Source organism: Ostrea edulis, chromosome 6 (genome assembly GCF_947568905.1).
Source record: "Ostrea edulis chromosome 6, xbOstEdul1.1, whole genome shotgun sequence".
NCBI lineage: Eukaryota > Metazoa > Mollusca > Bivalvia > Ostreida > Ostreidae > Ostrea > Ostrea edulis.
This window is the reverse complement of record NC_079169.1, coordinates 20546236-20572735: the sequence shown is the minus strand read 5'-3', so window position 1 is coordinate 20572735 and position 26500 is coordinate 20546236. Positions and strand designations below refer to the sequence as shown.

The 26500-nt window shown below is 35.6% G+C and overlaps 2 protein-coding genes across 2 annotated transcripts in view; one reads left to right on the top strand and one right to left on the bottom strand.

Moving 5' to 3' along the window:
• The window catches only part of LOC125683665 (protein timeless homolog), a 59518-nt gene that overhangs the window by 27073 nt on the left and 5945 nt on the right, over window positions 1–26500 (bottom strand). Inside the window, exons 7-19 of the mRNA XM_056142434.1 lie at window positions 16371–16411; window positions 14877–14991; window positions 14685–14749; window positions 14506–14574; window positions 14118–14382; window positions 13821–13933; window positions 12807–12911; window positions 11393–11496; window positions 10959–11037; window positions 10666–10796; window positions 10353–10512; window positions 9588–9668; window positions 8938–9035 (exon numbers count right to left, since the gene is read on the bottom strand). Of these exons, the coding sequence (XP_055998409.1) occupies window positions 8938–9035; window positions 9588–9668; window positions 10353–10512; window positions 10666–10796; window positions 10959–11037; window positions 11393–11496; window positions 12807–12911; window positions 13821–13933; window positions 14118–14382; window positions 14506–14574; window positions 14685–14749; window positions 14877–14991; window positions 16371–16411 (1426 nt within the window). The remainder of the gene's footprint in view (window positions 1–8937; window positions 9036–9587; window positions 9669–10352; window positions 10513–10665; window positions 10797–10958; window positions 11038–11392; window positions 11497–12806; window positions 12912–13820; window positions 13934–14117; window positions 14383–14505; window positions 14575–14684; window positions 14750–14876; window positions 14992–16370; window positions 16412–26500) is intronic.
• Window positions 2943–5784, top strand: LOC125683666 (slit homolog 1 protein-like). Its single transcript, XM_048925092.2, has one exon. The coding sequence runs from the start codon at window positions 3056–3058 to the stop codon at window positions 5135–5137; it is 2082 nt and encodes a 693-aa protein (XP_048781049.2). The 5' UTR covers window positions 2943–3055; the 3' UTR covers window positions 5138–5784.

Sequence of the window (26500 nt, the reverse complement as noted above, 5' to 3'; positions counted from 1 at the left end):
AAACAATACTTTAGCCTCAACTAAGCATATACATGTACTGTCATTGGACATATTAAGTATTTGTTACAAAAGCAAAGCTTCTAGTTGTTGATTTGTCACAGTTACTTTTGAATCACACTTTTAAAAGAAAACATGTCAGACTCGGGAATACGAAAATACATCACAACATTCTGATGACTTCAGTATTTATGGTTATTGTTTATTGTCATTAGATATCATTGACGAAGCTCGGAAACGTGTTCCCTAACAAATCAGAGGAAATTCTAGTTCCTTAGGAAAGAAAGTCATAGAGGCTTACCAAAGCATAACTTCCAAGGACAACAAGAGGTACTGTGAGCAATGCTCACTAAGAATACCCCCCGCTTACCCCAATCTCCCAAAGGGTGTTGGTAATAGGTATAAACTACCTCTTTTCTGAGTGTAAAAAACAAATGGCATGACAAACCGAACCATATTGCTACTTCGATGTCCAGTGCGTGTGACCTTTGACCTTTTGACCCCAAAATCGATAGGGAACATCTTCATCCCATGGGTAGTCCATATGTATGATATGGTGACTGTAGGTGGGAAGGATAACGCTTTAGAGCCCGGAAACCATATTGCTACTTCAATGTCCAGTGCGCGTGACCTTTGACTTTAAAATCGATAGGGATCATCTTCATCCCATGGGTAGTCCATATATATGATATGGTGACTGTAGGTGGAAAGGAAAACGCTTTAGAGCCCGGAAACCATATTGCTACTTCAATGTCCATTGCGTGTGACCTTTGACCTTTTGACCCCAAAATCGATAGGGAACATCTTCATCCCATGGGTAGTCCATATGTTTGATATGGTGACTGTAGGTGGAAAGGATAACGCTCTAGAGCCCGGAAACCATATTGCTACTTCGATGTCCAGTGCGCTTGACCTTTGACCTTTTGACCCCAAAATCGATAGGGAACATCTTCATCCCATGGGTAGTCCATATGTATGATATGGTGACTGTAGGTGGAAAGGATTACACTTTAGAGCCCGGAAACCATATTGCTACTTCGATGTCCAGTGTGCTTGACCTTTGACCTTTTGACCCCAAAATCAATAGGGAACATCTTCATCTCATGGGTAGTCCATATATATGATATGGTGACGGTAGGTGGAAAGGATAATGCTTTAGAGCCCGGAAACCATTGCGTCTACAGACGGACAGACAACCCGATTCCAGTATACCCCCCCCACAACTTGTTGCGGGGGGTATAAAGAGGCATCCTTGCTCATCATTACCATGCTATTAGTTTGTCTACTTAATACCCAGAGACAGAGAAGAAGATTTTCAAAGAATTTCTACATTTTCACTATATGACCAATAGAGCCCCACCCTAACACAAGAACCCCTGCCCCAGGGGCCATGAATTTCACAATTTTGGTAGAGGGCTCAACGCTCATTATAATTATGCCCACAGTTTGGCTTCTTCATGTCCAGGAGTAAAGAAGAAGATTTTTTAAAATTACACTCATTTTGATGGTTTTTGCCCCACCCCTCAGGCCCCAGGGACCACGAATTTCACAATTTTTGTTCCCCTCCACCCACAGATGCTATATGCCAAAATTGGTTGAAATTGGTTATGGGGTTTCTGAGAAGAAGCTGAAAATGTTAAATGTTAACGCACGACGCCGGACAAAAACAGATAGCAATAGGTCACCTGAATGAATTCAGGTGACCTAAAAAGATGTCATCAGAGTGTGTAACAGGAAAAATTTAGTTTCTGGGTATAAATCAACTGAACAGTTGGTAAGCAGTGGGTCCAGAACGAGATAGTTAGTGACAAGTGTCAGGTAGAAATTGGTAATAATAACTGTGTATATCTGGCGTGTGTGCACGCCATCTAAGAGCAAACCGTTACGACCTGGAGATGTGTGGGTATGTATCAAGAAGGTGCCGGGACATCGACCAGTACTGTCATATTAATTCGCAAAAATAGCATCAAAATATTACAAAATAATTTATGGTAATTTCCTCACGAACAAGATGACAATGCCCCTGTCCACAGATCACCTGGACAGTTCACAACAATATTGCACAGGAAATAGAGCACCTTAGGAAAGATGCAAAATTATAAAAATCAATACATTTGAGCAAGAAGACTTTATATCAATTTTATTTTGAATATTCAAAACATGAAAAATCTAATTATAATTATGAAGAAGGATCTGCATGTGATCAATGTTGAAGAAATATTATGCACTATAAACACAGATGGCAATGATTTGGTACTCAAAGACGTTAGATTCAAGCCTGAAATGTTCTTACAAAGCCAACTTCCTGACTGAAACAGTTGATAAATTAAATGAGAGAAGTTACTTCCTGTGAAAAAAAATCTTTTTACACCAATTAACCAAATAACATTTGATCTGACTTCAGATAAGGGGGTAAAAAAAAACAGGATGCTTTGAAGATTTGATGGTTAGGTACTAAGAATACTGCATTCAGAGGAGAGCACTGGTGAGGGCTGAAGACTCACGTGGTGCAACGCGGGATTACAAACAGGAAGTCAGGTCTCAGTGCCAGTCATTTCCTATCCACCTGACATGAGAACTAGTCAAACTAAAAAATCCTTTTGATTGGTTGCTTTCTTTTGGATAACTTGATTTTAATAATCTTCATTTGCCATATATACACAAAGAAAATTTTTATATACTGATTTGCTAAACTGAATTGCTTTTCTGAGTGGAGATCAAGATTACATTCTGAAAACAAAAAGTCTTTCTCTCCACAATCAACCCCTCCTTCTCTTCACATCCTCTTCACACAGCTTCTCATTGAAAACTTCATTGTTTTCAAATGACAAAGAAACCAGAAATGGCCAGAGAAAATACTATAGGCACTTAAGCAATCACACCATTGAAACATGACAAATGCGTTTCCTGAATGCCTCTACATTAAGCACTACTGAAATACTTCAAATTTAATGAGGTACGTGGCACTTGTGTTTTACTAGTACCTCTCGGACTTTTTTTTTTGGTCATTAGGGTCTAATTTGAGAACAGTTACTCCGTCTAAACACATTAAAAAAATATGTTAATTTGCAGTCAACAATTACGTGTGCATTTGATACGCTTGGATTTTCTTTCTGGTATGGCTGTAACAAAATATTTTGTGATTTTTGGACTATTGTGTTTCTTTACGGATGGAAAAAAATGTCCCACTGACTGTCATTGCTATGACGACGAAATTGACTGTTCCAGAAATCAGCTATTAGAAATTCCTACAGAAATACCAGAAACTGCCCGAACTCTCAAAATGAACTTTAATCAAGTGAGTACTTTGGATGCTAAAATCACTTTACCTTTGAGGAATCTGAGAAATCTGGAATTACATAGTAATGCTCTTCATGATATCAAACCTGAAACCTTTGTGGCGATGAACAACTTGGAAAAACTGGTAATTTCTAAAAACTCCTTAAAGAGTCTCCCAAAAAAAACGTTTTTTCAAATGAGGAATCTAAAAACTCTACTTCTAAATGAAAACCTTCTTGAAACAATTGATGGGGCAATCTCAGACTTACGATCTCTGGAAATGTTAGATTTATCGAGAAATCGGCTAACACAACTAACTGCCAAAGCTTTCGTGAATTTACCTAAACTTCGGAACCTAAAATTAGGCCATAATGACATTGTTTCCATTGCCATGGATACATTTACATCCCTGACGTCGATGATAATGCTGGACCTTGGAAACAATCCGCTGCGTAGTTTAGATGGAGTTTTATCCTCGGACTCAAACTTGTCACTGCTTGGTATCAAGAAATGTCAACTTTCAACCTTCCCCTCAGGGTTACCTCGATCAGTTCAATTTATTGACGCTAGTGAAAACAACCTGACACGAATTGGCAAGGAAGAACTTCATCTCAATGTGGTTCTTCTCACACTCAGTGATAATAAGATCTCGGAGGTAGAGGAAGGAGCTTTTTCACAGCTGGACAAATTAAGCAAATTAGAACTCCAAAACAACTACCTAACAGAGATTCCCCAAATCTCCTCCACAGTTCACCATCTCAACATTCAAAGTAACATGATTAATCACATGGAAACTGATTCCTTTCCACAAAATTCTCAGCTTGAGGAGTTGTTCCTTCAGAGGAATCTGATTTCCAATATCACACAGAATGTTTTCAGAAATATTCCTCTGCTTACCAAGCTAAGTATAGGAGAAAACCTCATTCAAAATCTAAGTTCAAGATTGTTTTACAATGTGCCAAACCTGTCTCATTTAAACATAAACAAAATACATATTGAAAAGATTTCTGAAAGTGTGTTTGATAATCTAAAAACCCTTCAAACATTGTCCATGTCAGGAATAACCAGCACACCAAATTCCATTCAAGGAAATTTTCTACAACCACTGTTAGATTTACAGTCTCTAAATCTAAGAAACAGTCCTAGTGTAGCCAAATACCTGCTGGAGTCCAAAGAAATGCAGAGAAGTCTGGGATACCTGTCTGAACTGAATCTCATGTCTAACAACATCACCACCCTCGCCTCTCAAATCATGGGAAGTCTACCTCGTATAGAAACTCTGAATATCTCTGACAACAACTTCCACTGTGATCAGAGACTTGTCTGGTTCGGACAATGGATTAAACTTGGATCCAGTCAGTTTCCGGAGCCTGATAAAATCGTCTGCTACACGCCTAGAGAACTTCAAGGTCGACCAATCTACCAAATGGAAAATTCCGACTTTGTTCCAACCACGACGTCTCCGTCTAATAAACATATCACTGTCAACATAGCAACCTTTAAACCGTCACGGAAACCACTCGGACCCGACAGCATGTCAGACGAGCAGACATCGTCAGCTTCCTCTACAAACAGCCAGTTCATCGCCTTGACAATCTCTGTGTCTGTATTTATAATCCTTGTGGCAGTAGCTTTCGTCGTCTTTCATGTGTGTCGACAATCACGCGGTCTGGTGTATAACAGATCCACCATCATCAATCATCCCCCTCCTGTCAACTTCTTCATATCAAATGAAGAAAATGCCCCTGTACCCCCGCCACCAAAATTATCCCGACAAGATCGGAGCTCCGTGACCTCTCAGACGTCAAAAGACATTACCAGCGAAGAGCAGGGAGTGAAAGTTTACACCTGGAGTGGATGACCACTACACCTGGAGTGGATGACCACTACGAACGACCAATTCTCATAAACTATTAGATACCTTGTTTTTAAAGTGACATTTCATCTAAGAGTCTTGCAATACTTTAGGACCTTCTTAATAAGACCCTGGTTTAATATGATTATTTGGTTTATATGATGTTTTAAAACCATTACTTAATAATCCATGTAAATTGACCTCATTATTATGATGCGCCAAAGATGCAAAACTCCTTTATTATGATGTCAAAATCCTGCCCATTTCTTTCTTCATACCTGCAATTGCTGTCATCAGAGGTATGAAGCACTTAGTTTGTTATTTTTATAAACTAGTGGCTAGCAGAGCTTCAAATTTCCACTGAAGGGGCACAGAAACAATCAGTACTGTACAGAGATACAAAGCTACCTGGAGTATGTGGTCAAGTCCATTATTTTATCACACATCTAATTTACTGTCCTTCGAGGTGTGAAACCCTTAATTTCTTCTTGTATAGGCAATGTGGCCTGCAGTACTTGACCATTTCATCAAAGTATGTTAAAGTAAGGGGATGGGGTTTGTAAATTAACCCTCCAATTCATTGAATCACAAAGCTACCTGAACCTCAAAGACTGTCATTATCTTGTTCAATAAACAGATACTATCACAAAGAATTAAGCTTATTTTCTTTTGGTGTATGCTGTAGTTTTTTTTCCTTGGTGTATGCTGATTAACTGAACAGTTACTTTTTGTTTTGTTTCAATGTCATGAGAATACATCATGGTAAACATTTTATTTCATAAGTTCAACAGAAAATCCACACACCTACATGTACATAATGTACAAGAGAAAGTAAACATACTATGTTCAGTGTGACCTGTTTTTGTTTATCATATTAGGAGGGTTCTACTGTATTGAAATTCACTGCAATTCATCCTAAAAACGAAATATTTCTAATAATATTCTATAGTACTACAGGTCTACACGACAATCATGATAATTCTTTATTTACCCATGAAAGATAAGCGACATCATTTACAATTTTTCAATACGTATTTTATTGGATAATACAGCTAACTGTCCTCTGTGGATTAAAATGGTGAAATTTTGTAGAACAATATCTCCCCTTTATTATGATGTCAAAATCCTGCCCACAGTACACACCACACTTCAATACCAGATATTTAAATACGATACACTTTAAAGCTGTATGGTCCGAATTACAATATTTTTTCCCACATCTTAAAAACGCTATTAAATCATCGCACGTTTGTAGTTATGAGGCTGTATGACATATCATGAATTATTTCACCTGTTTTAACCCAAATTATTTGATTTTAAATCGATGTTTACAAATAACCGCGTCACTCTGACATTTCAAGTGACAGTCACGTGACCAGTTCAAACTTTCAGATCATCGGTGGTCTTATCTGTGTAAAGCTGTGTATTTTGTTATAACAGTACCGTACCATAAGTTTAATAGAAATAAAAATATCAAATACCTCTTAGTAATTCGTTGTTTTACGCTCTTTCAGCCTTAAAACTAGACAGTTGCATATGAGTTATATATCATGTTGGGATTCCCCTGACGCGCATGGGTCTATTTATAGACGTCTATTATGGGATGATTTATATATGTACCCACTATATTTACTTTCTAAATAATATCCACACTGTTTTCTTTTACATGCAGATGTTTTCAAGCATGTAATTAAGGGAAAGTTAATAACTTTATAACGTAATTAATCTGCTTTAAAGTAATTATGTACAAAAATAATACATGAACATCGGGTCATACAGCTTTAAAAATATGAGATAAAGATGCACTTAAATATGAGATACTTAAATATCATATATACGCAAGGCCTGAAATATTAATAGTTTCTCCAGCAAAAAAATTGTTCAAATTTTCATGAGACAGGCAGGTATTGTCTTTTTGTTTTTACTTGGCTGTAGCATGAGTTATCTTTCCTTTTTTTTGTTGAGTGTAGCATGGATTATTTTTGTTGTTGTTTAAGTACATGTTTTATGATTGGATTTAACTGTTGTACAAGTACAAGTATCATCACGATTAAATTTAATTGTTTTAAATAAGTATATGCATTATCAAGATTTCCTAAGATTCAGCTGTTATATAAGGATATTTATCACAACCATTATATTTGTATAAAATTATTTTTCAACTTGTTGACAATTCCCCCCCCCCCCCCCCCACCCCCAACAATTCAATTCCAGCTTTTTCAATACTTAAAAACTGCTTATGCTATTAAAATCAATCTGTTTGTAACATGCATATAATATTTTACTGGGAAAATTATCAATAAACATATTTCAACAGCTTATGGAAAATTTACAATTCCAAGACCCGAGGTTCTTGTTTTGGTATCTTCAGTATGCGGGTCATCACTTAATTTTTTGTTTTGGTATCTTCAGTATGTGGGTCATCACTTTTTTTTTGTTTTGGTATCTTCAGTATGTGGGTCATCACTTTATTTTTTGTTTTGGTATCTTCAGTATGTGGGTCATCACTTTATTTTTTGTTTTGGTATCTTCAGTATGTGGGTCATCACTTTATTTTTTGTTTTGGTATCTTCAGTATGTGGGTCATCACTTTATTTTTTGTTTTGGTATCTTCAGTATGCGGGTCATCACTTTATTTTTTGTTTTGGTATCTTCAGTATGCGGGTCATCACTTTATTTCTTGTTTTGGTATCTTCAGTATGCGGGTCATCACTTTATTTCTTGTTTTGGTATCTTCAGTATGCGGGTCATCACTTAATTTTTTGTTTTGGTATCTTCAGTACGTGGGTCATCACTTTATTTTTTGTTTTGGTATCTTCAGTATGCGGGTCATCACTTTATTTCTTGTTTTGGTATCTTCAGTATGTGGGTCATCACTTTATTTTTTGTTTTGGTATCTTCAGTATGTGGGTCATCACTTTATTTCTTGTTTAAGTATCTTCAGTATGTGGGTCATCACTTTATTTTTTGTTTTGGTATCTTCAGTATGTGGGTCATCACTTTATTTTTTGTTTTGGTATCTTCAGTATGCGGGTCATCACTTTATTTCTTGTTTTGGTATCTTCAGTATGCGGGTCATCACTTTATTTTGGTATCAATTAAAAGGATACTGTCACAAGGTGTAAACAGACTGAATCTGAAGGGAATGAATCTGAATTGTGATGGGTAAGTCTTCGTGACTGACAGACAGACAAACTAACAATGATGGACAGAGTAATGGTGGACAGACAGTGTAACCCCCCCCCCCCCCCCCCCCCCCCCCAGCCAAATTTTTTTAAAGAAATGTCTATTAACTTACTGGGTAAGTTTGAGAAGAAGCTTTATCAGAAATGTGTATTTTATATACTGGGTAAGTTAAACACAAAGATTTATAAAGAATGCCTGGTTACTTAGTGGGTAGGTTAGACATAGATTTATAAGGAATGCCTGGTTACTTACTGGGTAGGTTAGACAGATAGATTTATAAGGAATGCCTGGTTACTTACTGGGTAGGTTAGACATAGATTTATAAGGAATGCCTGGTTACTGACTGGGTAGGTTAGACAGATAGATTTATAAGGAATGCCTGGTTATTTACTGGGTAGGTTAGACAGATAGATTTATAAGGAATGCCTGGTTACTTAGTGGGTAGGTTAGACATAGATTTATAAGGAATGCCTGGTTACTTAGTGGGTAGGTTAGACAGATAGATTTATAAGGAATGCCTGGTTACTTAGTGGGTAGGTTAGACAGATTTATAAGGAATGCCTGGTTACTTAGTGGGTAGGTTAGACAGATAGATTTATAAGGAATGCCTGGTTACTTACTGGGTAGGTTAGACATATAGATTTCTCTGACAGCCATGAACTCATCCTCTGGTGCAATGTCTTCTGCACCAAACTGGTTCCTTTCCGGCCATACTTCTCTGCAAAAACATCACATCATTTAAACATCACAGAACGAAAACATCACAGCATTTAAACATCCCATCATTTAACATCACATCATTTAAACATCACAGCATGAATACATTAAAGCACGAAAACATCACCTACAAAAGACCTTACCTACACCCATCTACACTGTACATGTATATATATTTTAATTTAAAACTGAACACTATGGTGAAGTTAATCTATAAGTTGATGTGATGCATGTATTGAATATCGACACTATGGTGAGGCTATACAGATAATCTATAAAGTTGATGTGATGGATGTATTGAATATCGACACTATGGTGAGGTTATACAGATAATCTATAAAGTTGATGTGATGCATGTATTGAATATCGACACTATGGTGAGGCTATACAGATCATCTATAAAGTTGATGTGATGCATGTATTGAATATCGACACTATGGTGAGGCTATACAGATAATCTATAAAGTAGATGTGATGCATGTATTGAATATCGACACTATGGTGAGGCTATACAGATAATCTATAAAGTTGATGTGATGCATGTATTGATTACCTTGCGGCCCTTAATAAAGCCAGCCCCTCTCCTGGATTGTTGTCTCTAAGGGCATCCTGAATACGAATCATGGCATCTACCCTTTAAATAGTAAAAATATTCCATAGACCTAAATTCCACAATTCATGATTAGAAACAAAATGTAGAACACTGATGCCCCTAGCAAAATAATTTTGGTACCCAAAGAAAGGTCTTGTCACACTGAATACACATGTGAAATATGACAGCCCTATCACTAAGCATTTGAAAGTTATGGCTAATATTAGAATTGTTCAAAAGTAGGTAAAACTTCAAGGTCAGGAGGTGAAACATTTTGGTGCCTTAAGAAAGATTTTGTTTTAAGGAATACACATATGAAATATGAAAGTCATATCAACAACCACTCGAAAGTTATGGTCAAGGTTAAAGTTTTTCAATAGTAGGTAAAACTTCATGGTCATAAATTAAAACAATGCCTAAGAAATGCTAAACACATGATATGTATGCTAACTTGAAATATCCCTATCAATGGAACTATTAGCAGAACAATGAAAACTTGAACTCCAACCATCCCTCCTCTCATATTCATCATCAGTCATACAATGAACATTAAGGACTACAAAATAATCCCGATACCATATCTCTTATATAGGATCAGAGATTTAGACCAGGTTGGCACCTTTGTTAGTCCAAGTCCTACATGCATATACAATAGTATCAGACATTTATGACTTGTAGCTGTGTTGGATTATATTCTATATAGGATCAGACATTTATGATTAGTACCTTTGCTGGTCTATGTCCACTTCTGATGCAGCATCGAATGGAGAGACATCTGTTGGTAACTCTCCTCGTCCTTGTATAAGGGAAGACAACTCTCCAGATATATCATCCCATTTCTCCTCTAGCTCCTCTGGAGTTGGTTCCCCGGGCTGGGCTGTGGCAGCTGAAATGTACGGTATAATACACCTTTTTAATGACAGGTAAGACGATCTTTCCTTGTTTTTACGTTAGTCTCAGAACTTCAACAGGAGGCTATCATCATCAGGTTAATTTACATTTGCAAGTGTACGTTAACCCAATATTTCTTTAAAAGTACCTCTTTGTTTCTTCTTTTTCCTCCTCTTGTTTTTCTTCTTCTGAACGATGAGATGGGAATTCCCTTTGGTCATTCTCTCTAGCATCTTCAAGAACAGATGAGTTGTTTCCACCAGATCTTTTAGAAATGACCTACATAGCAAACAAATGACCTACATAGCCAACAAATGACCTACATAGCAAACAAATGACCTACATAGCAAACAAACGAGGATCACATAGACAAAACCTGACTGAAATTCTTGAACATGTGTAAACTTCACGATAAAGCATGTGGTCCGGCCTGTCACTGACCTTGACTGGGTGCTTTCATTAAACTTTCTCAGTAAAGTTAGAAAAGTATCTCGAAACTCCATCATGTAGAATATGTTACCTGAAAAGAAATATATGCAGGATTGTATTACAATGTATAATATACTGACATAAATTTTGAGTATTATGTTGTCAATGTGAATGAAGAGTCTTATATAAATCACAATGGCAATATTCTTTTATTCATTAGCATATATACTTCATTATAGAACAATATATTTTACCTATCAAAATAAATGCATGTCATAAATGTATTTCTAATTTGTTCAATGAATATGCAACTCATATGATCAAACCTTTGATTGATATGTTCAAATTCAATGCATCACCAAATTTGTTATACCGCCACATTTTCAAATGACAAATGACAACTGCTTCATGAGAATTAACTGTATAGGTAAAACTCATTGACCTACTTTTGATGACCTTTGAACTTTCCATCAGCTGACTGTTGCCTGACCTATCCATGGTATCCAGGGTCATTAGTAATTCCTGATAAGCCTTCAAGGCCAGATGCACCCTGTCAAAAGAATAAGGGTCCAAAAATGCACATTTACTGTGAAAGTCAAATAATTTCAAAATGCCTGATGAAAAGACATGAATAAAAGACTAAGAACAAATAAAATATGGATTGGAAATTGACTATTAGAAGTCTTCTAAAGCACGTCTATCCAATCTGTTTAGTGATGTCTATACAATTTGTTTAGTGATGTCTATACAATCTGTTTAGTGATGTGTCTATACAATCTGTTTAGTGATATCTATATTGTGTCTATACAATCTGTTTAGTGATGTCTATACAATCTGTTTAGTGATGTGTCTATACAATCTGTTTAGTGATGTCTATACAATCTGTTTAGTGATGTGTCTATACAATCTGTTTAGTGATGTGTCTACAATCTGTCTAGTGATGTCTATACAATCTGTCTAGTGATGTCTATACAATCTGTTTAGTGATGTCTATACAATCTGTTTAGTGAAGTCTATACAATCTGTTTAGTGATATCTATACAATCTGTTTAGTGATGTGTCTATACAATCTGTTTAGTGATATCTATACAATCTGTTTAGTAATGTGTCTATACAATCTGTTTAGTGATGTGTCTATACAATCTGTTTAGTGATGTCTATACAATCTGTTTAGTGATGTGTCTATACAATCTGTTTAGTGATATCTATACAATCTGTTTAGTGATGTGTCTATACAATCTGTTTAGTGATGTGTCTATACAATCTGTTTAGTGATGTCTATACAATCTGTCTAGTGATGTCTATACAATCTGTTTAGTGATGTGTCTATACAATCTGTTTAGTGATGTGTCTATACAATCTGTTTAGTGATGTCTATACAATCTGTTTAGTGATGTGTCTATACAATCTGTTTAGTGATGTGCCTATACAATCTGTTTAGTGATGTCTATACAATCTGTTTAGTGATGTGTCTATACAATCTGTTTAGTGATGTGTCTATACAATCTGTTTAGTGATGTGTCTATACAATCTGTTTAGTGATGTCTATACAATCTGTTTAGTGATGTGTCTATACAATCTGTTTAGTGATGTGTCTATACAATCTGTTTAGTGATGTGTCTATACAATCTGTTTAGTGATGTCTATACAATCTGTTTAGTGATGTCTATACAATCTGTTTAGTGATATCTATACAATCTGTCTAGTGATGTCTATACAATCTGTTTAGTGATGTCTATACAATCTGTTTAGTGATGTGTCTATACAATCTGTTTAGTGATGTCTATACAATCTGTTTAGTGATGTCTATACAATCTGTTTAGTGATATCTATACAATCTGTTTAGTGATGTGTCCTCACCGTTTAGCCCAGATTTTGGCTTCTTTTTTCTCCATCATAATCATCTCATAGTACTGGAACAGCTGTACCTGGATGTAGTGGAAGGTTGGCACCGATAGAGTCTCACTGTAAAGATATCAAAAGGGCATTCAACTCAAACAGAGAATTCATTGAATATAACAAGATACTTAACTCTAACCAAGCATACTGTCTTAGTTATCACTAAATATAACAGAACACATAACTCAAACTGTGAACACCGTCTGAGTTATCACTAAATATAACATAACACTTAACTCAAACTGTGAATACTGTCTGAGATATCACTAAATATAACAGAACACATAACTCAAACTGTGAATACTGTCTGAGTCATCACTAAATATAACAGAACACATAACTCAAACTGTGAATGCTGTCTGAGTCATCACTAAATATAACAGAACACATAACTCAAACTGTGAATACTGTCTTAGTTATCACTAAATATAACAGCTATAGCAGTCAGAACTATTACCTGCCTGATCAGTGCTATTTACCCAACAGTTTCACCTGCCTGATCTGTACTATTTACCCGACAGTTCCACCTGCCTGATCTGTGCTATTTACCCGACAGTTTCTCCTGCCTGATCTGTGCTATTTACCCGACAGTTTCTCTTGCCTGATCAGTGCTATTTACCCGACAGTTTCTCCTGCCTGATCTGTGCTATTTACCCGACAGTTTCTCCTGCCTGATCTGTGCTATTTACCCGACAGTTTCTCCTGCCTGATCTGTACTATTTACCCGACAGTTCCACCTGCCTGATCTGTGCTATTTACCCGACAGTTTCTCCTGCCTGATCTGTGCTAGTTACCTGACAGTTTCTCCTGCCTGATCTGTGCTATTTACCCAACAGTTTCTCCTGCCTGATCTGTGCTATTTACCCAACAGTTTCTCCTGCCTGATCTGTGCTATTTACCCGACAGTTTCTCCTGCCTGATCTGTGCTACATGTATTTACCCAACAGTTTCTCCTGCCTGATCTGTGCTATTTACCTGACCAGTTCCACTTGCTTGCTGTGCAGTCTACAGAACTCCATGAAGAACCGCATTGCCCACATATAGTAAGTCTCATCGTGGTCCTGTGCTTTCTCTCGGTTCAGTACGTCCTGTGAACATGGAATCACAACTAAATGTGAAAATATTGACATCCAGGTACTTGAAAATGTAACCAGACATTGGATGAATCAGTAGATGAATTGGTTCAGATCATCATTTATTTATGACTGATGCAGTTTATAGACAGACTCTACAGACCACATGCATTCTCCCCGATATATCTAACTTCCATACCTTGACAGCATACATCAGAGGATTGTAGCAGCTCTCCAGGAACTGAACACAAAACTCCTTCAGCCCAAGTCGGATACTCAGCGTGGACCGCCTCGTCACTTCCTGTTCTTTGATTGGCTGACGATTTTTGGCTTTCTTTTTCGGCTTCTTATTGATGTCAAATGTCAAGTTGGAAACATCTTTCTGGTTTTTGTGGAATATGACGTCTCGGTCACTAATCGACTTCATATTCTGTACCACGTAAGTTCCTCCAAACCTAGAGTGCCTGCAAATGGGGAAAATGAAAGACAGAATTGATTTTGCTGATCATTAATTAGTTGCCATAGTAACAAAATTACTCAGTTACAGTTCTGTAAATTTATCATGTGTCTTAATTTTATTATTATACCTGGTGCTGTATTTCATCATGTTAACCCTTCTCTGTGCTTGTTCCTGCTCTATAGCCATCTGAAGCTCCCTGAAACACAACCAACATGTACACAATCACTATGAAATGACAATCCCATTACACTTCATTTTCTATTTATATGGACTTTAATGGGTAAGGAAAGACAACTCTACACGTACCTCTCATCTCGTTCTTTCTCTGTCATAGATCTGCTCACACCCGCCGTAGCCAACATGTCTGGAGTCTACAATCAACAGATTCCATCATAACACTGCACTGATAAACAGGTACATGTGAAGTTAAAATCACGATCCGCCAATTCCTTCCCTAATCCCCCTGTAGATTCAGCCATTGATACTGAGTAAAATTACCTGTTCTCTAAACATCAGCGACACAATTTCTAAAACGTGCATCGAAAAATTTCTTTCATCCTCTGAACTGGCAATGTAAAGCAGTAAGTCTTCCAAGCCACTGCAATGTATGGCCCTAAATCACAGAAAAAAGACTAAATCCATCATGTATATATACCCTAAATCACAACAATAAAGACTAAATCCATCATGTGTATATATATACCCTAAATCATAACAATAAAGACTAAATCCACCATGTGTATATATACCCTAAATCATAACAATAAAGACTAAATCCATCATGTGTATATATATACCATAAATCACAACAATAAAGACTAAATCCATCATGTGTATATATACCCTAAATCATAACAATAAAGACTAAATCCATCATGTGTATATACATACCCTAAATCACAACAATAAAGACTAAATCCATCATGTGTATATATATACCCTAAATCACAGCAATAAAGACTAAATCCATCATGTATATATACCCTAAATCACAACAATAAAGACTAAATCCATCATGTGTATATATATACCCTAAATCATAACAATAAAGACTAAATCCATCATGTGTATATATATACCCTAAATCACAACAATAAAGACTAAATCCATCATGTGTATATATACCCTAAATCACCACAATAAAGACTAAATCCATCATGTGTATATACATACCCTAAATCACAGCAATAAAGACTAAATCCATCATGTATATATATACCCTAAATCACAGCAATAAAGACTAAATCCATCATGTATATATATACCCTAAATCACAGCAATAAAGACTAAATCCATCATGTGTATATATACCCTAAATCACAACAATAAAGACTAAATCCATCATGTATATATATACCCTAAATCACAGCAATAAAGACTAAATCCATCATGTGTATATATATACCCTAAATCATAACAATAAAGACTAAATCCATCATGTGTATATATATACCCTAAATCACAACAATAAAGACTAAATCCATCATGTGTATATATATACCCTAAATCATAACAATAAAGACTAAATCCATCATGTGTATATATATATATATATATATATACCCTAAATCACAGCAATAAAGACTAAATCCATCATGTGTATATATATATATATATACCCTAAATCACAACAATAAAGACTAAATCCATCATGTGTATATATATATATACCCTAAATCACAGCAATAAAGACTAAATCCATCATGTATATATATACCCTAAATCACAGCAATAAAGACTAAAACCATCATGTGTATATATATATACCCTAAATCACAACAATAAAGACTAAATCCATTGTTTGTGATAACCATAACTTTAGGGTAGAACACAATGAAAATAATGATAAGACTTATCAACTTGCCATAATTGACTTGACATTGCAATGCCAATTAAATTAATGTAAATTAAGTGATGTCATTCACAAAAGGTTTTAGGAGTGGTATTTTCACACTAAACAATAGAAAAGTATTGATGTGATAAAATTCTCACCAGATCACTTGATCATGCACACTGGCGTCATCATCTGTCCTCTGTTGAAACAGGAGAAAGCATCGTTTCAGTATCACAGAAAAACCAGCATGTTTAGACATACCTGAACATTATGTCAATTTCAACAGCACTCCACATACAATTAAAGCAGTAATATTTCTTTACATGCAGACAACTTCCTTTAACTTGCTAGAAAATCTTAATTCCAGTAAAAGATGCTGATATCAACATTCAGGTTTTGTCTAGAGAAAGATCTTGTGTATCCTTCAGACTATACATGTGTATGTACATATAACAGAACCAAAGAAGTGAAGTGGAAGGCTGGTTTCTGGTTAATATTCAGTCAAATTAATGCAATGTTTAACACACACAGAATAAACAACCTGACAACTACTTGTATTTTCTTTTTTTTTATCAATTCAAAAATTATCAAGAACATTTTATGCACAAATATTCTTCAATATCGTCAAAGATGAAGAAAAAAAAATATGACTGCCTAAATACATTAACTTATTCACAACCTGAATGTGGAAACAACCCCCTCCCCTTAGTTTAGACCAAATGCCATTGTATTTTTGTTGTGCAAGAATAGGAAAATAGTCAAGAAATACCTCTTGTTTGTTGTAATACAAGTAACTCTGAAAACCAATCATTAGGTAGGCCTATTTCCTGCGTGATTCTTAGAATAGACAGAATATTCCTATCTCAATGTTTGTGCTGTTGTTGACATGTTCTACCTAAAGTTTCTTTAAACATTAACCAATACATAATATTAATCACACATCCTGTCTACAGATCATTCTCTGTTTACATAATACTAATCACACTCCCCCTGTCTACAGATCATTCTCTGTTTACATAATACTAATCACACTCCCCCTGTCTACAGATCATTCTCTGTTTACATAATACTAATCACACATCCTCTGTCTACAGATCATCCTCTGTTTACATAATACTAATCACACTCCCTCTGTCTACAGATCATTCTCTGTTTACATAATACTAATCACACATCCTCTGTCTACAGATCATCCTCTGTTTACACAATACTAATCACACTTCCTGTCTACAGATCATTCTCTGTATACTTAATACTAATCACACTTCCTCCGTCTACAGATCATTCTCTGTATATTCAATACTAATCACACATCCTGTCTACAGATCATTCTCTGTTTACATAATACTAATCACACTTCCTCTGTCTACAGATCATTCTCTGTTTACACAATACTAATCACACGTCCTGTCTACAGATCATTCTGTTTACTTAATACTAATCACACTTCCTCTGTCTACAGATCATTCTCTGTTTACTTAATACTAATCACACTCCCTCTGTCTACAGATCATTCTCTGTTTACATAATACTAATCACACTCCCTCTGTCTACAGATCATTCTCTGTTTACATAATACTAATCACACATCCTGTCTACAGATCATTCTCTGTTTACATAATACTAATCACACTTCCTCTGTCTACAGATCATTCTCTGTTTACACAATACTAATCACACATCCTGTCTACAGATCATTCTCTGTTTACATAATACTAATCACACTCCCTCTGTCTACAGATCATTCTCTGTTTACATAATACTAATCACACATCCTGTCTACAGATCATTCTCTGTTTACATAATACTAATCACACTCCCTCTGTCTACAGATCATTCTCTGTTTACATAATACTAATCACACTCCCTCTGTCTACAGATCATTCTCTGTTTACATAATACTAATCACACATCCTGTCTACAGATCATTCTCTGTTTACATATACTAATCACACTTCCTCTGTCTACAGATCATTCTCTGTTTACACAATACTAATCACACTCCCTGTCTACAGATCATTCTCTGTTTACATAATACTAATCACACATCCTTTGTCTACAGATCATTCTCTGTTTACATAATACTAATCACACATCCTGTCTACAGATCATTCCCTGTTTACATAATACTAATCACACTCCCTCTGTCTACAGATCATTCTCTGTTTACATAATACTAATCACACTTCCTCTGTCTACAGATCATTCTCTGTTTACATAATACTAATCACACATCCTCTGTCTACAGATCATTCTCTGTTTACATAATACTAATCACACTTCCTCTGTCTACAGATCATTCTCTGTCTACAGATCATTCTCTGTTTACATAATACTAATCACACTCCCTCTGTCTACAGATCATTCTCTGTTTACATAATACTAATCACACTTCCTCTGTCTACAGATCATTCTCCGTTTCCATAATACTAATCACACATCCTCTGTCTACAGATCGTTCTCTGTTTACATAATACTAATCACACTCCCTCTGTCTACAGATCATTCTCTGTTTACATAATACTAATCACACTTTCTCTGTCTACAGATCATTCTCTGTTCACACAATACTAATCACACATCCTGTCTACAGATCATTCTCTGTTTACATAATACTAATCACACTTCCTCTGTCTACAGATCATTCTCTGTCTACAGATCATTCTCTGTTTACATAATACTAATCACACATCCTTTGTCTACAGATCATTCTCTGTTTACATAATACTAATCACACATCCTGTCTACAGATCATTCCCTGTTTACATAATACTAATCACACTCCCTCTGTCTACAGATCATTCTCTGTTTACATAATACTAATCACACTTCCTCTGTCTACAGATCATTCTCTGTTTACATAATACTAATCACACTTCCTCTGTCTACAGATCATTCTCTGTTTACATAATACTAATCACACTTCCTCTGTCTACAGATCATTCTCTGTCTACAGATCATTCTCTGTTTACATAATACTAATCACACTCCCTCTGTCTACAGATCATTCTCTGTTTACATAATACTAATCACACTTCCTCTGTCTACAGATCATTCTCCGTTTACATAATACTAATCACACATCCTCTGTCTACAGATCATTCTCTGTTTACATAATACTAATCACACTCCCTCTGTCTACAGATCATTCTCTGTTTACATAATACTAATCACACTTTCTCTGTCTACAGATCATTCTCTGTTCACACAATACTAATCACACATCCTGTCTACAGATCATTCTCTGTTTACATAATACTAATCACACTTCCTCTGTCTACAGATCATTCTCTGTCTACAGATCATTCTCTGTTTACATAATACTAATCACACTCCCTCTGTCTACAGATCATTCTCTGTTTACATAATACTAATCACACATCCTCTGTCTACAGATCATCCTCTGTTTACACAATACTAATCACACTTCCTGTCTACAGATCATTCTCTGTATATTTAATACTAATCACACTTCCTCTGTCTACAGATCATTCTCTGTATATTCAATACTAATCACACATCCTGTCTACAGATCATTCTCTGTTTACATAATACTAATCACACTTCCTCTGTCTACAGATCATTCTCTGTTTACACAATACTAATCACACGTCCTGTCTACAGATCATTCTGTTTACTTAATACTAATCACACTTCCTCTGTCTACAGATCATTCTCTGTTTACTTAATACTAATCACACTCCCTCTGTCTACAGATCATTCTCTGTTTACATAATACTAATCACACTCCCTCTGTCTACAGATCATTCTCTGTTGACATAATACTAATCACACATCCTGTCTACAGATCATTCTCTGTTTACATAATACTAATCACACTTCCTCTGTCTACAGATCATTCTCTGTTTACACAATACTAATCACACATCCTGTCTACAGATCATTCTCTGTTTACATAATACTAATCACACTCCCTCTGTCTACAGATCATTCTCTGTTTACATAATACTAATCACACATCCTCTGTCTACAGATCATTCTCTGTTTACATAATACTAATCACACTCCCTCTGTCTACAGATCATTCTCTGTTTACATAATACTAATCACACTCCCTCTGTCTACAGATCATTCTCTGTTTACATAATACTAATCACACATCCTGTCTACAGATCATTCTCTGTTTACATAATACTAATCACACTCCCTCTGTCTACAGATCATTCTCTGTTTACATAATACTAATCACACTCCCTCTGTCTACAGATCATTCTCTGTTTACATAATACTAATCACACATCCTGTCTACAGATCATTCTCTGTTTACATATACTAATCACACTTCCTCTGTCTACAGATCATTCTCTGTTTACACAATACTAATCACACTCCCTGTCTACAGATCATTCTCTGTTTACATAATACTAATCACACATCCTTTGTCTACAGATCATTCTCTGTTTACATAATACTAATCACACATCCTGTCTACAGATCATTCCCTGTTTACATAATACTAATCACACTCCCTCTGTCTACAGATCATTCTCTGTTTACATAATACTAATCACACTTCCTCTGTCTACAGATCATTCTCTGTTTACATAATACTAATCACACATCCTCTGTCTACAGATCATTCTCTGTTTACATAATACTAATCACACTTCCTCTGTCTACAGATCATTCTCTGTCTACAGATCATTCTCTGTTTACATAATACTAATCACACTCCCTCTGTCTACAGATCATTCTCTGTTTACATAATACTAATCACACTTCCTCTGTCTACAGATCATTCTCCGTTTCCATAATACTAATCACACATCCTCTGTCTACAGATCGTTCTCTGTTTACATAATACTAATCACACTCCCTCTGTCTACAGATCATTCTCTGTTTACATAATACTAATCACACTTTCTCTGTCTACAGATCATTCTCTGTTCACACAATACTAATCACACATCCTGTCTACAGATCATTCTCTGTTTACATAATACTAATCACACTTCCTCTGTCTACAGATCATTCTCTGTCTACAGATCATTCTCTGTTTACATAATACTAATCACACATCCTTTGTCTACAGATCATTCTCTGTTTACATAATACTAATCACACATCCTGTCTACAGATCATTCCCTGTTTACATAATACTAATCACACTCCCTCTGTCTACAGATCATTCTCTGTTTACATAATACTAATCACACTTCCTCTGTCTACAGATCATTCTCTGTTTACATAATACTAATCACACTTCCTCTGTCTACAGATCATTCTCTGTTTACATAATACTAATCACACTTCCTCTGTCTACAGATCATTCTCTGTCTACAGATCATTCTCTGTTTACATAATACTAATCACACTCCCTCTGTCTACAGATCATTCTCTGTTTACATAATACTAATCACACTTCCTCTGTCTACAGATCATTCTCCGTTTACATAATACTAATCACACATCCTCTGTCTACAGATCATTCTCTGTTTACATAATACTAATCACACTCCCTCTGTCTACAGATCATTCTCTGTTTACATAATACTAATCACACTTTCTCTGTCTACAGATCATTCTCTGTTCACACAATACTAATCACACATCCTGTCTACAGATCATTCTCTGTTTACATAATACTAATCACACTTCCTCTGTCTACAGATCATTCTCTGTCTACAGATCATTCTCTGTTTACATAATACTAATCACACTCCCTCTGTCTACAGATCATTCTCTGTTTACATAATACTAATCACACATCCTCTGTCTACAGATCATCCTCTGTTTACACAATACTAATCACACTTCCTGTCTACAGATCATTCTCTGTATATTTAATACTAATCACACTTCCTCTGTCTACAGATCATTCTCTGTATATTCAATACTAATCACACATCCTGTCTACAGATCATTCTCTGTTTACATAATACTAATCACACTTCCTCTGTCTACAGATCATTCTCTGTTTACACAATACTAATCACACGTCCTGTCTACAGATCATTCTGTTTACTTAATACTAATCACACTTCCTCTGTCTACAGATCATTCTCTGTTTACTTAATACTAATCACACTCCCTCTGTCTACAGATCATTCTCTGTTTACATAATACTAATCACACTCCCTCTGTCTACAGATCATTCTCTGTTGACATAATACTAATCACACATCCTGTCTACAGATCATTCTCTGTTTACATAATACTAATCACACTTCCTCTGTCTACAGATCATTCTCTGTTTACACAATACTAATCACACATCCTGTCTACAGATCATTCTCTGTTTACATAATACTAATCACACTCCCTCTGTCTACAGATCATTCTCTGTTTACATAATACTAATCACACATCCTCTGTCTACAGATCATTCTCTGTTTACATAATACTAATCACACTCCCTCTGTCTACAGATCATTCTCTGTTTACATAATACTAATCACACTCCCTCTGTCTACAGATCATTCTCTGTTTACATAATACTAATCACACATCCTGTCTACAGATCATTCTCTGTTTACATATACTAATCACACTTCCTTTGTCTACAGATCATTCTCTGTTTACACAATACTAATCACACTCCCTCTGTCTACAGATCATTATCTGTTTACATAATACTAATCACACATCCTTTGTCTACAGATCATTCTCTGTTTACATAATACTAATCACACATCCTGTCTACAGATCATTCCCTGTTTACATAATACTAATCACACTCCCTCTGTCTACAGATCATTCTCTGTTTACATAATACTAATCACACTTCCTCTGTCTACAGATCATTCTCTGTTTACATAATACTAATCACACATCCTCTGTCTACAGATCATTCTCTGTTTACATAATACTAATCACACTTCCTCTGTCTACAGATCATTCTCTGTTTACATAATACTAATCACACTCCCTCTGTCTACAGATCATTCTCTGTTTACATAATACTAATCACACTTCCTCTGTCTACAGATCATTCTCCGTTTCCATAATACTAATCACACATCCTCTGTCTACAGATCATTCTCTGTTTACATAATACTAATCACACTCCCTCTGTCTACAGATCATTCTCTGTTTACATAATACTAATCACACTTTCTCTGTCTACAGATCATTCTCTGTTCACACAATACTAATCACACATCCTGTCTACAGATCATTCTCTGTTTACATAATACTAATCACACTTCCTCTGTCTACAGATCATTCTCTGTCTACAGATCATTCTCTGTTTACATAATACTAATCACACTCCCTCTGTCTACAGATCATTCTCTGTTTACATAATACTAATCACACTTCCTCTGTCTACAGATCATTCTCTGTTTACATAATACTAATCACACTCCCTCTGTCTACAGATCATTCTCTGTTCACATAATACTAATCACACTTCCTCTGTCTACAGATCACTCTCTGTTTACATAATACTAATCACACTCCCTCTGTCTACAGATCATTCTCTGTTTACATAATACTAATCACACTCCCTCTGTCTACAGATCATTCTCCGTTTACTTAATACTAATCACACTCCCTCTGTCTACAGATCATTCTCTGTATACTTAATACTAATCACAGTTCCTCTGTCTACAGATCATTCTCTGTTTACATAATACTAATCACACTTCCTGTCTACAGATCATTCTCTGTATACTTAATACTAATCACACCTCCTCTGTCTACAGATCATTCTCTGTTTACATAATACTAATCACACATCCTGTCTACAGATCATTCTCTGTTTACATAATACTAATCACACTTCCTCTGTCTACAGATCATTCTCTGTTTACATAATACTAATCACACGTCCTGTCTACAGATCATTCTCTGTTTACATAATACTAATCACACATCCTGTCTACAGATCATTCCCTGTTTACATAATACTAATCACACTCCCTCTGTCTACAGATCATTCTCTGTTTACATAATACTAATCACACTTCCTCTGTCTACAGATCATTCTCTGTTTACATAATACTAATCACACATCCTCTGTCTACAGATCATTCTCTGTTTACATAATACTAATCACACTTCCTCTGTCTACAGATCATTCTCTGTCTACAGATCATTCTCTGTTTACATAATACTAATCACACTCCCTCTGTCTACAGATCATTCTCTGTTTACATAATACTAATCACACTTCCTCTGTCTACAGATCATTCTCTGTTTACATAATACTAATCACACATCCTCTGTCTACAGATCATTCTCTGTTTACATAATACTAATCACACTTCCTCTGTCTACAGATCATTCTCTGTCTACAGATCATTCTCTGTTTACATAATACTAATCACACTCCCTCTGTCTACAGATCATTCTCTGTTTACATAATACTAATCACACTTCCTCTGTCTACAGATCATTCTCCGTTTCCATAATACTAATCACACATCCTCTGTCTACAGATCATTCTCTGTTTACATAATACTAATCACACTCCCTCTGTCTACAGATCATTCTCTGTTTACATAATACTAATCACACTTTCTCTGTCTACAGATCATTCTCTGTTCACACAATACTAATCACACATCCTGTCTACAGATCATTCTCTGTTTACATAATACTAATCACACTTCCTCTGTCTACAGATCATTCTCTGTCTACAGATCATTCTCTGTTTACATAATACTAATCACACTTCCTCTGTCTACAGATCATTCTCTGTTTACATAATACTAATCACACTCCCTCTGTCTACAGATCATTCTCTGTTCACATAATACTAATCACACTTCCTCTGTCTACAGATCACTCTCTGTTTACATAATACTAATCACACTCCCTCTGTCTACAGATCATTCTCTGTTTACATAATACTAATCACACTCCCTCTGTCTACAGATCATTCTCCGTTTACTTAATACTAATCACACTCCCTCTGTCTACAGATCATTCTCTGTATACTTAATACTAATCACAGTTCCTCTGTCTACAGATCATTCTCTGTTTACATAATACTAATCACACTTCCTGTCTACAGATCATTCTCTGTATACTTAATACTAATCACACCTCCTCTGTCTACAGATCATTCTCTGTTTACATAATACTAATCACACATCCTGTCTACAGATCATTCTCTGTTTACATAATACTAATCACACTTCCTCTGTCTACAGATCATTCTCTGTTTACATAATACTAATCACACGTCCTGTCTACAGATCATTCTCTGTTTACATAATACTAATCACACATCCTGTCTACAGATCATTCCCTGTTTACATAATACTAATCACACTCCCTCTGTCTACAGATCATTCTCTGTTTACATAATACTAATCACACTTCCTCTGTCTACAGATCATTCTCTGTTTACATAATACTAATCACACATCCTCTGTCTACAGATCATTCTCTGTTTACATAATACTAATCACACTTCCTCTGTCTACAGATCATTCTCTGTCTACAGATCATTCTCTGTTTACATAATACTAATCACACTCCCTCTGTCTACAGATCATTCTCTGTTTACATAATACTAATCACACTTCCTCTGTCTACAGATCATTCTCTGTTTACATAATACTAATCACACATCCTCTGTCTACAGATCATTCTCTGTTTACATAATACTAATCACACTTCCTCTGTCTACAGATCATTCTCTGTCTACAGATCATTCTCTGTTTACATAATACTAATCACACTCCCTCTGTCTACAGATCATTCTCTGTTTACATAATACTAATCACACTTCCTCTGTCTACAGATCATTCTCCGTTTCCATAATACTAATCACACATCCTCTGTCTACAGATCATTCTCTGTTTACATAATACTAATCACACTCCCTCTGTCTACAGATCATTCTCTGTTTACATAATACTAATCACACTTTCTCTGTCTACAGATCATTCTCTGTTCACACAATACTAATCACACATCCTGTCTACAGATCATTCTCTGTTTACATAATACTAATCACACTTCCTCTGTCTACAGATCATTCTCTGTCTACAGATCATTCTCTGTTTACATAATACTAATCACACTCCCTCTGTCTACAGATCATTCTCTGTTTACATAATACTAATCACACTTCCTCTGTCTACAGATCATTCTCTGTTTACATAATACTAATCACACTCCCTCTGTCTACAGATCATTCTCTGTTCACATAATACTAATCACACTTCCTCTGTCTACAGATCACTCTCTGTTTACATAATACTAATCACACTCCCTCTGTCTACAGATCATTCTCTGTTTACATAATACTAATCACACTCCCTCTGTCTACAGATCATTCTCCGTTTACTTAATACTAATCACACTCCCTCTG

Coding starts and splice junctions, on each gene's coding strand:
- LOC125683666 (XM_048925092.2), top strand. CDS start 3,056: ATGTTAATTTGCAGTCAACAATTACGTGTGCATTTGATACGCTTGGAT.